General features: G+C 39.6%; 1 protein-coding gene and 1 long non-coding RNA gene across 3 annotated transcripts in view; one reads left to right on the top strand and one right to left on the bottom strand.

Moving 5' to 3' along the window:
• cpne2 (copine II) overlaps positions 1 to 13562 on the top strand; it is a 51130-nt gene extending 37568 nt beyond the window's left edge. Inside the window, exons 15-16 of one of the 2 annotated variants that reach the window (XM_044194066.1) lie at positions 6730 to 6966; positions 12080 to 13562. In XM_044194066.1, the coding sequence (XP_044050001.1) occupies positions 6730 to 6966; positions 12080 to 12187 (345 nt within the window). In that variant the 3' untranslated portion in view covers positions 12188 to 13562. The remainder of the gene's footprint in view (positions 1 to 6729; positions 6967 to 12079) is intronic. The other variant, XM_044194067.1, reaches the window with a different exon arrangement.
• LOC122875194 lies at positions 10154 to 12070 on the bottom strand. Its single transcript, XR_006377768.1, has 2 exons — positions 11279 to 12070; positions 10154 to 10457 (listed from the first exon to the last, which is right to left on the bottom strand). It is a non-coding gene; the product is annotated as an uncharacterized LOC122875194 (long non-coding RNA).
• Positions 13563 to 13833: the final 271 nt, after the last annotated feature.

Genomic DNA, 13833 nt, shown 5'->3' with positions numbered 1-13833 from the left:
TATTTCTTGTTAGGAAGGCATATAGTATTCCTCGAGCTGTGGTACAGTCTCATTCAGGTAGGGCTCATAGGAACTTCCTCTTGGGCTGCGTTTAGATCATCAATGACACTGTCAATAAACAAAAAACTGTTGTGGTTGTGTTGCCACACATAGGGATGTTTCCAGTTTAGTTTATTTTCCTTTGAGGGTGGATTTCACACTGAAAAGTGAAAGCAATAATTTGCTCCTCTGTCTCAATGAATGCATTAATACAATGCTGCATGTTACATACTAGTATGTATTTTTCCTGGAATGTGCTCTCTCATTTATTTGATTGACCAGGTTAAGTGATATTGGACTGTGCTGTGACAAATGTTAACCCAGGATAAAATGTATTGCCAGATAACCCCACGACAGTGAATATAGTACTGAGGTGATTTACAGTGGTGCGACCCCTTGTGTCCAAAAACGCCCCTGTGGACACGTACCATGAGACTCCGGGGGCCGACGGAGACACAGCGCGTTCAGGCAGGGACAGGAGAGGCGTCAAGCGACAGAGGACCAAGAGGAAGGTTGGAACAGCAGAGGCAGCGTGTAGAGCCAGAATATTTTTCACATCTAATTTGGTGGATTAAGGATTTATTTCGACCAAACCACAGTTGGTGATTGTTGGAACAGTTTAAGTTCTAACAGATGGTTTTGGTAAGTTTTATTTTGTTTCTGTCTGAGTTCGAATGAAGTGTGTTTTACGATGTAATAGTTAGATGCAAGAGAGAAATGTGAATTCAGAAGGTGTATGGTTGTATTTTTCTGTTTGAGAAGGAAAATATGTGGAAGAATATTTCCTTTCTTGACATTTTCTGAGTTTATTTTGTTTATTTATTAGACTAAAAAAGCTAAGAGTGCTGTGTAACATAGCGAACTCGCCTCTCACACACATCTCCCTGCTGGAACTACCTAAACTATACTATCAGAATATCGGAATAAGTGGTATTACAACACAGGACAGGCCGGGGCTAGCAGGTTAGCATGCTAATTCCAGTTGATATCTCTACAACACAAAACATAGACATCTTTGACATGACGTTATAACTGTTACTTCTCCACATTCTGTTGATAAGATTAGTTCATTTTTTGAATGTTTTAAACCAAAATTCTGGCCAAATCTTACATATTTCCCCTTTAAGGTTCCTTGAAGGACCATTTGATGTTCCAATTTCTGAGACAGTATTTCTCACAGAGGAATTTTCTTTTAATAATCTCTTTTGCGTGTCTTAACAACAGACTCGGGTTAGGAATTACGCTACCTGTGAAGCTCAGTGTAATATTCCCACTGGGGTCATTGATACAAAAGAATTTACTTTGGTTCTTTGGTATAAAGGCTGGATTAGGCCGTGGCACCACACATGCGTCTCCCGTGGCAAACTGAAGACAGTCAGGGTGCACTGAAAATGTATGAATATCGCTGACCCGCTTAGCAGATTCCAGTACGAACAAGAGAGCAGTTTTAAGTGAGAGCACTTTTAGATCTATCTGATCTAAAGGCTCAAATGGGGGGTTGGGGGGTGGGTTGACAAATCCCACGATGGGGCAAGCTGTTTGGACACCGGTCGCAGACGGCGAGCACCCTTCATAAAACGGCTGACAAGGGGATGTTGTCCCAGAGCTTACCATCAAAACCTACATGGCACGCTGCAATAGCAGCCAAGTAAACATTAACTGTGGAGAAGGTTTTGCCCTTATCTAGCAAGTCTTGCAGAAAGCTGAGAATTACAGTCAATCAGTAGAAAGGCACCGCCCATAAACTTGAACACGAGTCCTCAAACACACAGCATTTGCAATCATATAGTAATAATCATATAGTGACCTGGTAGAAGAGGCTCTATCATGCCGAATGGTTGTAATGACCTCCACCTTTTCTGTTGATGTAAGCCACCACAGTTGTATTGTTGACCTTATAAGCACATGATGACCCCTTATGAAGGGAAGAAAGTGCCTCAGTGCTAGGGTTACTGCTAGGAGTTCTAGGGAGTTTGTGGGTGAAATGAAGGTGAGGAGCCCACACCCAGAACCCAAACTGGGACCTGATTCCACAGGAGAGGAGCTTGATAGCTGAAGGCTCTGGCTTGGAGACTCTAGGAACCACAAGTAACCCTGAATTCTGGGAGCGATTCTGGTCGTGTCGAGAGATTTAGCTTTCTGAATAAAAAGCAAGAAAAGGTTTTTGAATGAGGTGATGATGCTGCATCATCCCTTCTGTAGAGAGAGGATGTCCCTCCTCTTGATGCAGTGGTATTGGACCCTGAGGACTATGCAGAGGAGCGTACCCCATAGTGAGATATAGAGCAAACGTTTGAAAGAGAACTCACAGGAGCTTCAGATCTACAAACTTTCAACAAATGGTATGTCCCCCTTTCTGTATGTATCCAGTGGTACATCTCCTGCCTAAATCTGAAGAGAGTGCAGTGGCTGGGTATCATTATGCTCCTACAGTGCTTTTTGTCCCTAATTGTACCCTGTCACCCTGTGCAGAACAAATACATGAGCAAAATACACAAAGAATTGTACTCGTCTGTGTGCTGTGTGCCAGAATCCTTTTGTTTCTGTAAGGAAATTATTGCAGACCCTTTTCTTGTGTTATATTACAGTGAGTTCAAACAAGGGTGGAACATAGGAAGGAGTAACAGACAATAAGCTGTGACAGCCGCAGCAGAAGTGTGTGTAGACCACCTACTGGGGTAGTGGTTAGATTGGTGTGTATGTGTGTGTGTTGGGGTAAGTGGGTGGGATGGTTGTAGGCAGCACAAATCGACTGCTGCTTTGCCTCAGTGTTCCTGTTCCTCAGATAATGAGAGAACCTGCGACTGCATACCGCGTGACTGTGTACGAACACACTGCTACTGACACATACACACACACGGGCTGCAGGCCAGTGCAGTTTGTGCGTGTCCCAGTGAGTGAGCGACCCTGTCTGTCTGTGTGATAATGATTCTCTAATGAGCGCTGCTGTTAGCACATTAAAGAGACAGGCTTCAGAGCCCTCCCTGTGTGTGTGTCTGTGTGTGTGTAGCATGGAAGTGTGATTTTGTTCCAAGTAAAGTCAGTGTGTGTTCTCACGTTGTCTGTTCTTATCATAGGATAATGCATTCGCATTCTAGTACGCTGAACTGTTGCGTGGGTGTGTGTGTGCACCTTATATGCCTGTATAACCATTTGGTATAAATGGTCAATTCCTTGGTCCAAGTGTCTCTTACTGAAATTAAGCACAGCGTTAGTTCAGGCAGAGCACTGAAGTCGCGTATGTTTTTGCTGATCAGCATCAACATGCGACTTAAATGTCCATTGAAGCCTCCGCTCCACTGAATAGACGAAAAATGGCGGCAGATGAAAATATCAGATCTGTGTGGAGCAATGAGGAGACTGTAACCTTCCTCACATTAATACATGAAACAAACATAAATATACCTGCATTGTTTTCCACAGTTTGACTTTCGTTGACTTTTGTTTTAAGATACATTTTTGGGCTTTTTTCCTTTATTCGGATAGAGATAGCTGCAGAGAGAGAGAGGGGATAACATGCTGCAAAGGGTCTCGGGTTGGAATCAAACCCGGGCCACTGTCCCTTTAAGGACTCAGCCTTAAAGGGACAGTTCACCCCTAAATCAAAAATACATATTTTTCCTCTTACCTGTAGTGCTTTCTATCCATCTAGATTGTTTTGGTGTGAGTTGTTGCTTGTGGTGGTCAAAGCACCAAAAAAATACATTTGAAAAACTCAACAGCAATGTCTCTTTCCAGAAATCATGACCCAGTTACTCAAGATAATCACTTTCATGTAGGAACTATTTTCTTTCTACCAATAGTTCCTACATCAAACTGCTCACAACAAGGTACGCACTCTACCAGGTGAGCTACCAGGGCGCCTACAGTTTGAGGTTTGACTGGTGCTCTTTTAATTACGTCACCTTGTTGCCCACTCTTCTGCAATGGTTTAACAGCAGCCGACTGGAGAATAAGCGCCACAAGCTGTTTATCTCGATGCTCTCAACTCCTAGTATTTGCATAACAGTGGATGGGAAAGCGCATTCATTCGCGTTTTCTTTTGCAGATTTTCTGGAAATTCATTTCAAATTTGCACTAAATGTGGATGGCTAGTGTGGTAAACTGTCTCTCTGTCTGTTAGAAGCCTTGTTTTAAACACACAATATCTAATTTCTTCCACTATAGGTCTTACACATCAAATCAATAACAAAAGATGTAGTTTAATGATGTCGTCAAGTAGCGCGGGATCATCAGTTGTTGAAGTTGTTGTCTTCACCACCTTTGCCGTCATTGCAGTCAGCTTCTCCCAGTTAGGATTCCTTGAGTGTTCATTGTTCAGGAGGTCTTTAACGGGAGCCGAATTATCCGCAGGGGTCTCCTCCTCTCCAAAACAAACGCACCAGGTGAATAAAACCGGTTAAAAAAAAAAAAACACTGAATAAAGCAGTTTCATGTTAAAAATCAGTGTTTATCCAACGCTGTTTGGCGGACAAAGGAAGTCCCAGCGCTGCGAGCAGAGCTAACTTTACTATGTGGTTCGCTCTCATCAATCCTGTTTCCAGCAGGCAGCTGTTAAAACCCACTGTATGCTACCTGTCCAACACCAAATGGCACATAGACACAGTTAGCAACTAGCTGCTGAAGATAGTGGAGCATTTAGCTGCTAAAGAATCAGATAGCTAAAAGGAGATATTGGACTTACATTTTTCAGGTGGCCAGAAACACAACTCCAGCCTAATGCAAATGCTGCTCCATGTCTATTGGATTTGTAAATAGGCATATAAATAGGCAACTGTTTACGAACACGTTAGCCTTAACAACTTTAAAGTGATAATATGTCACTGTTGCATTTATAGCTTGTTCCGCTGCCCCAAAGTGGCCAAAAAAGTCAATGAATGCAGGTTAAACAACGTGAATAAAATCCAGAAACACTCTGGTCTATTAAACAGGGAACACATATCGTTTTTGCGATATTCTACCCATGAAGATACACCTGACCAAAGTAGCATTGCTAATTCCCCACTTTTAAAAGATTTTTGACAGAAGCCATAGACTATAGTTTATTTTCTTGGCAACCCCTTTGAACAAGTTTGAAGCTTCCTTTCTGTGATAAAATATTTTCTTCATTCGTTCATGTCAGAATGCAATAAAATAATGATCATATGTTCCAAAGGTTCTATGTTCCCAGGGTCCTATGTTCCCCAGCTCAATATCCTCTTAATATGACACATCAAGGAGACCTTTAAAAGGGTTTTATGTTCACAGCAATGTTTTTATCACTAGGTCGTGTTCAATTTATGTTTCCCTGGGTAGGTATATTGAAGTTACCCACCTACAGCTTATAGCCTACTGGTGTTATACTCCTTGAAACTTATGCCCTCAAATTTGTGGGCAAGACAGTTTTCTTGAATTTTCTTGAACAGAGTTTTACCATTCAAACAGCATTTGAAATGTCCATCTCTTTTTGCTCTTTTGCAATTTGAACTGTGAAGATACCCCTTACCAGTCTCTTACCATGTTAGTTCAAGAGACACACATGCTCAAAACTCAACACAAGGCTAGACCAACTCAAAACATAAGAAGAGCACCAGAACAACTTTGAGAGGACGTAGCTCTGGAATGGTACAACATAATTTCATGAGGTTCAACTTATCGTGATCGTGTGAGTCTCCTCTTTCAAACCATAATTTGAAACTCTATGATAAAGTCAGAGTTAGTAGGGTTATAAGACAGATGTAAAGTGTGTCTATGTGTTATATTAAGGCAATATAGAACTAGTGGACATAGGGATGACCCCCCATGAAAGTGTATTTTATCAACAGTTTAAAGTGGTTTATTTATCTTTTGTGTGTGTTTGTTTTTTGTAAATAAAGATAAGAAGAGACAGAGTGCCATCTGTGCACAGTCTATCTCCAGACTTGACCATGAAACATTTTTTCCAGTCTATACTGGATTTTCATGCTCATCAAATAGTTGAGTGACCCCTTGTGCCCTTTATGCATTCATTATGTTCCTCCACTCATTTATTCAGGTTTGGCCTTTAATTTCGTGTAAATTTATAGAAAAAAAATCAAATGAGAAAAAACTTCATCGATTACAACATGCTACAGGATATTTCAGTCTTATACTGAAGCCTGATCCCTTTTCCTCCTGATTCACTTCAAATTGTCCACTGTTTGTTCTTCCTTTCTTTTTTCGTCTCTTCCTCTTCATCTCTGGATGCATTGTTGTCTTTTTTTTTCCTTCATCATTTTTTTTTTTTTCCATGAACAGATGGTGTGCGCTGTCATATGAATGGAGCCCAACTTGCTGTAATGCAGAAAAGCTTTCATTCTGGTTTCTATTCTATCTCCTGTCTCCTCCTCACTGTCACTCTTTACACTCTCTGAAATGTCCTTTATTGCTTCTTTGTTTTCATTTCTCCCTTGTCTCAGTCTTTGTCCTAGCTCTCCTTCTTCACCTCCGCAACACTATGTCACTCTGCTTACCATTAGTGACAGCAAAATGATCATGATTGTAACTGATTTTCCTTGTCTTTTTTTTCTTGATGCCATTTTTCTCTCCAAGTGACTTTAGAAGAGATTTGAAATTTAGCACTGACATCACATGAAAATGAGATTTCTCATTTCCCCTTGTGTCGTCACTCTCTCCTTTCCCTCCTTTCTCTATCCATCTCTTCCCTTCCACCATCCCTCTTCCTCTCTGCAGCAGTACTTCACTCTCCTTATTATAACAGACGGTGTCATCAGCGATATGGATGAGACTCGCCACGCCATCGTACAGGCGTCTAAGTTACCCATGTCCATCATCATCATTGGCGTGGGCAACGCAGACTTTGCTGCCATGGAGTTCTTAGATGGAGACGCCAGCGTTTTGAGGTCCAACACAGGAGAGGAGGCTGTTCGGGACATTGTGCAGTTCGTCCCTTTCAGGGATTTCCGTAATGTGAGTGTTGGTCTCAGGCTATTAAAAACAGGACCATTAAGAATTTAGATTTGTTGATCCTTGACTTCCAAATACTTTATTTAAAGTTTTTTTGACTTATTGCGCTGTACTGTGTAGCAAAGCCAAAGCCCAGTTTAGCAAAAACATAAATGTTAATATACTATACATATACAGATACACAGGTATCCTTGTTCTCTTAAATGGGTATTGCTATCCTCAAAACTTATATGGGCGTCGCAGTAGCTGGTTCTTTTGCAGTTTGATGGGTGATCTGCACTGCATTGCTTCGAAGGTTTAACACCAGAAAACTCAGCTACTCGTTACATCGGGGCCGTGTGGGTGTGGTTTGATCAGATTTGATTGACAGTAGCCTGGCAACTTAAGCAAACAACCCCACAACTGTTGTCAGATTCTGATTCAAATGTTGCTAAATAGTGATTGGTACTTGCAAGTACATGACATCACCTTTTTTCAAGTCACATCCTTTCCAGAGTTGTTTCTCAGTGAAGGTCCCAGAGGTGAAGAAGTATGAAATCCTTTACTTAAGTAAATATCAACACCACAATTGAAAGCATTTAAATTGCTTTCAATAAAAGTATAATATTTACAGTACAATGTACTTAAAAGTTTAGGTGGACACAAGCTCTTCAGCAAACAAGCTCCCTGCAACCTACTGTAAGCTATTGAAAGTGCTCAGTGAATAAATGATAATGTTGTTCCACATCTGCTGGATGTGTATATTAGCATCTGTTTGCTAACGATCAGAAATACTTTATTGATCCCCGTAGGGAAACAAGTTCACCGTATCAACTTAAAACGTTAAAGTATGTCAGTATTGGGTCTACTGCTTATTTTTGGCCCAAAGTGGCCAAAAAATCTGTTATTGCAGGTTTATGTTTAAAGATGAATTTTAACAGCATTTTAATATGCTCAGTGGACAGTTTTGCACCTAAAACCCTTTTGTACCTAAAAACTAGCAGCTACAACAATCAGATAAAATACGTATAAGTAATATAATAAGTATGACTACTTAAAATTTTTACTTCAGTAAAATACTTGAGTAAATGGACTTTGTTACTTTACAGTTGTAGAGTGTTCTCAGTGGAACTGTGTTGAAACACACATAATCAGAATACAATACGCAATCGTCTCTTTACATAGAAGAGAGTGTCTGGTGAATCATCCGCAAAGTTTAACAACTAAACAGGTCTTAGTGAAGTTTGACGTCTTTCAGTAACCATTTGCCGAGATGCCACTTAAGCTAATGTTTCGACTTGCTAATGTGATTTGCAGTGTCACTTTGACTCCATCTTAGTTCTGCGGTAGAGGCTTTACCTAATGACATGATGTCATGCTGTCTGAGTGTGAATGTGTTACCAAATGGCAGCCTGTTGCTATTCAGACTGTAGCTGCTCACACACACACACACACACACACACACACACACACACGCACACACACAGGGTCTGCTAGATGAGGAGAGCTGCCTGGTAATCTCAGACTCAGACATCTGAGACACTGAGACAATATTTCAGACACTGTGGGCGTGTATGATGTGCTGTGTTGATGAACATACATACAGAACATGTAAAAAGTGTTAATGTGAGTGTTCGTACATGTGTGCTGTAGGTGACCACATGGACTAATGTGTGCGCATTTGTAGGCTGTGCACGGGAGGTATTTTTGGTCATTTTTGTATATTGTGTGTGCGTGTGCGTGTGGGCTGGTGGTGGGCGAGCTGACTTCCTCTGTAGTGGGACGAACGCAGTGTTTGCTGACTTCATTCCAGTATTTGGTGGGAGGGTGAGAGACAACAACAGGAAGAAGGAGAAATGAAGCTGAGACAGGAAAAGTAATAATGAGAGTGACCTGAAATGATGAGCTGTGTTGGCAGGCTAACTCTCATTACAAATTATTATCTTCATAAAGTTGGAATAGTTGGTGGTGATTAGATACTCTGAAAGGTAGTAGCTATTGTTGTAATAGAATTTATTAGCTTTTTATAATATTGTCGCATCAATAAAATAACTAATAGAATAAATAGGTTTGAGACAAGATTGAAATAAAACCCTCAACAGAGTTTGCTGATCGGACTCTCAGAGGGAGACCATTCTGTAATCTAGGCGCAAAAGCTCAGTCACCTTGAGTGTTGAACTTTGAGTGGGGCACAACCAGGAGCCCTTCTCCTGATGATATGAGAGGCCAAGTTGACCTGTGTGGACTCACTTGATATATTATATCAATATATAATACATACATATATATAATACAAATTGTGTTATGCCTTAAAGGTTATTTGAACTATTTTGAATTGAATCCTAGATTTGACAGGAAGCCAGTATAATGAAGCCAGCACCGGGATGATATAGGGACGCTGTGGAGTCTTAGTTAGTAATAGAGCAGCAGAATTTTGAACTAATTGTAATCGTGCTACAGCGCATTTGCTTAAACAAGAATATAATGCTTTACAATAGTCAAGATGTGAGGAAACAAAACAATGGATGATTTGTTTTAGCTGTGGGAAGGATAAGTTTGGCATAAGTTAACGTGTGAATAATTTAAGATGTTTCTCAAAGTTCAACTGAGAATCAAAAATGACCCTTTTGGTTTCTGGAAACTAACTTTGGGTTAGAAGCCAGGAAACCTATCAGGGAAGTGCTGTTGAAAAATTTCAATGGTCTGATTTGATGCAAAGACCAGAACTTTTGTGATTTAACTGCAGGAAATGAAGAGACATAAATTATGTAAAATAGCTAGATTTGAAAGTTTACCTGATTTCACAAATACATAACGGACATCATCAGCATAGCAATGAAAAGAGACATGGCCAACCTGATGGGTAATTTGGCAGCATGTAATGGGAGAGGTGGGGTATGCGATTCTGGAGAAATCCAATACCATGACAAATACCATGATATAGAGCAAACAACAACACAGCAAAACGTTAGCAGCCTTCTGTATGTAGCTGATAGCTGTAGCTGCGGTAATGGGCCAATCACATATCGCATTAAATAAAAGAACATTTGCGATGATTAGTTGCGAGTAAAACCATACAAAGTCATTTTTTTTCTATATTTGGGTACAAAAAGGATTGAATGCAGGCAGTGCCGCTGCTAGCCATTTTGGTGCCCTAAGCATAATTCCTTTATGATGCCCCCACCCCGACCCCCGAGAAAAAAAACGTTTGTTTTTGCCAGTTTAACTTTTTATTACCAAACATAACTCAATACCAATAACACACAATAGCAGCATCACAGTATAAAACTTAAGAACACTAAAAAGAGAAAGTAAAATCTTCACAGCTTTGCTGACTTTGTAAACAGTAAACAGAATAGCAAAATAAAAAAATATCAAAATAATCCAGACTTTTTTTGCAAATTCAATGTCACTTTGAATAAATTAAATTAAATAATCATCAATAAGTACAAACAAGAATAGTCAGTCTTCTTGTCTTCAGTCTGCTCCTCCTCGTACGTATCTCAGCATTGCCCCTGCAATAATTTAGAAATACGAAGAAAAAGGATCAGTATAGAAAGAGACAAAATATTCAAACAAAGAATCTTATACCAGAAAAAATATAATAAACATTTATAACTGAAAGCATGGCAGCCAAGCAGTTCTCCCCCTTTATTCCTTATTTATCTATTATTAAAAATAAAAAAAATAAAAAAATTCTGCGTTAGATTAAACTGAGAAGGCTCATAGGCATAGCACTTGCATATTGTTGTCCTACTGTTAGTTTAACTGCTTCTATTGTTCTCATTTGTAAGTCGCTTTAGATAAAAGCATCTGCTAAATGAATAAATAAATGTAAATCTAAATCTACTCTAATATAAAGCATAATAGAATGAGGTGCAATAATGCACACAAATCAACAGTAATGTTTGCTTTATATCATTCATAATGACATTTTATATTTTATATATATATATATATATATATATATATACACTATATATATAACAGGAATTTTTAGCCTACCATGTGCACTGCACTGACTGCTAACTGTTAACGTTACTGAGAAAGTATTAACCACCGTCACGTCAAAATAAACCATAAACTACTGCTCAATATCTAAAGAAAGATAGTAAAAAAAAAGTAACAGCTAGTTGGCGTCAGGTCAGTTATTTTTAAAATAGGTAATGTTTAACAGTAAAATCTCAATTTAGCTTGCACCGAAGTTGTAAGTTATAATAACATAGTTTGCTAATGCTAACATTACCGTCAGCAAGTTCGAGGCGCATTACGATTAGCAGCAGCACGCACAAGCAGCACATTTCCCGTATTTATGAATGATTAAACATGGACTTACCTGAAAGTGATGCACGGGCATCATCTCGCAGTTTCTTCTTCTTTCGTTTCTCAGCACCCGACTCCTGCTGTCTTTTCGGAGCCATGCTCAAATCTGTCAAACTGCGTCAGGCAGGCGCCCGCGCGAACAACCGGAACGGACCATCCGGCACGGGCGGGGGGGGGGACTAGACTAGAGCAATTGTTAAATATCTTTCTTGTTCCCCCTTTTTTGTTACATATACATGGCTAAAATGTGCCTAATATTTCTATAGGCTAATGAAATAATACCGGCATTTAAAAAAAAAATTCATTAGGCTATTTTTGGTGCCCCCTCAGCACTTGGTGCCCTACGCACAGTGCGTGATGCGCGTGGTGGGAGCGGCGGCGCTGAATGCAGGTATCGTTGGAGATGTTACCTTTAAGGTATCGAGTACCGATACCGATATGCAGGTTTGTCTCCGGTGGTTACTGGCCAGCCGTTCAGTGTGTTGTCTAGTGTATTTATTCAGTCGTAAGGTTTGTGCTCCATCCTGACTGTCAAAAATTTTAAAATCTGAACAAGTTGGTGGAAACAATCTTTATGTGTTGCCTTCATTGTATATAAGGGGCCTGAAAAAAAAGACCAACACTACACAAACATATGTGGAAAGGAGGGTCCAGCCACCTCTAGGTTAGTGCACTGGATATGCAAATATCAGGGCTAGACTGGAAAAGTCACTTAAAGTGGGACCAAAAGAGACCACAATCACCAGTATTCTAGCCTTCATTTTGCTCCGTGTTTTTGTTTTTGTAGACATTAATGTGCTCTTTTCTCTCTTAGGCACCCAAGGAAACCCTTGCCAAGTCGGTCCTGGCCGAGCTGCCTCAGCAGGTCACCCAGTACTTTAAACAGCGGAATCTACCGCCCAGCAACTCGGCACCGGAGTGAGATGCCCTGAAGACAAGAGCCCACTCGCTGTACAATAGCTCAACAAAACCTCTCTTCTCATTAACGGCAAACAATACAGTTTGAAAGTGTGTGATATCAACTGTGAACAAAAATGAGTTGTGGACCAAAAAAAAAAAAATTAACATTGAAGACATCCCTGCCATTGTATCTGCAAAGTTTTTACTGGTTAAAGAATGTTTGGTCAATATCCAGTGCGAATCCATCAGAAGTAATATTCTCTGTTTCTTAAAGCTTTCCAGCTCACAGAACTATGATGATAATGTGTAAAAGCATGTCTACAGTGATGGCAGGTGTCTCCAAATGATATGAATATGCAGGTAAAACACTGGCCTTTTTTTAGAGAAATGAAAAATATCTTTATCAAGATGTAGATTTTTTGCTTTTTTGCATGTGTGTGTCTTGTGATTGATACCATGTGATACACACAACTCCTTGGTGTAAAGTCCTTTCTAAGCTGAAATATATCAGTGGTTGAATCCCCTCCTGTTGTCGTATGGATCCTTTTCAGGTAGCAGATCAGATGAAGGCTGTTTGCATTTGTGCTCACGTGTGGCGGACTCAAAGACTAAACAGAGGACTATTTCTTCACCCCTGCTCCGTCATCAGGGGGAGGTTTTAATTTTGAAGTTTTGATCACCAGTTGTCTGCGAGGCGGATTTTAATGCTTCACTATGCTTATTTGATCCAAGAGGACAGAATCAGAGGAGGTTGAGGCCGTAGTGGCAGCTGTAGCACTAACACAGGATAGATGTGGGATACTGTGTGAACTCACTAGGCTATATGGGGCCATTTTGCTAGCTTTTGCAAAATCCTTTGATTTCTTATGACTTCGGCTCATCCTGCATGTTGCCAATATCTACTCACTGTTTACAACTGATGCTGAAGATCACAAACGCATGATTTTTTCCCTCAAATTATGTATTTATCAGATTTTGTAAATATTTTAATGAGCTTCTGATGAAGGAAAAGGAGGTTACATGGCACAGAAAGTGTCAGAGAAGGCTGTTAGTGTCAGTTTTAAAGAGTGGAAGCAGAAGAGGAGTTTCTGATATGCATATATATATATATATATATATGCATATCAGAAACTCCTCTTCATATATATATATATATATATATATATATATATATATATATATATTGAATGTACATTTATATGAAGCTGTTTATGTTCTGATAAGCCAATGTTTCTGACACGTTTTTAATGTAATTTTTATGCAGTGCTGAATTGTGTACTTAAACTACTAGGCTACTATGTGTATTGCTGTGCATCTTTGTACTAAATGTATTGCTATTGATTTTATAAAGTTGTGTCTATGTCCACACTCAGGTTAATAAACTGAAGGAAATGTCACATGTCCTCTGTCTCTGTGAATATAAGAGCAGCACAACAAAAAGATGCAAAACAACTACAAAGAGACGCAAACAACTATAAAGAGACGTAAAATGACGACAGAGAGACGCAAAACAATTACAAAGAGACGCAAAACAACTATAAAAAGACGTAAAATGACTACAGAGAGATGCAAAATGATTACAAAGAGACGCAAAACAACTATAAAGAGATGTAAAATGACTACAGAGAGATGCAAAATGATTACAAAGAGACGCAAAACAACTATAAA

This window comes from Siniperca chuatsi, linkage group LG4 (genome assembly GCF_020085105.1).
Source record: "Siniperca chuatsi isolate FFG_IHB_CAS linkage group LG4, ASM2008510v1, whole genome shotgun sequence".
Classification (NCBI taxonomy): Eukaryota; Metazoa; Chordata; class Actinopteri; order Centrarchiformes; family Sinipercidae; genus Siniperca; species Siniperca chuatsi.
The sequence above is the reverse complement of the archived record's forward strand: the minus strand, read 5'-3'. Positions and strand labels throughout refer to the sequence as shown.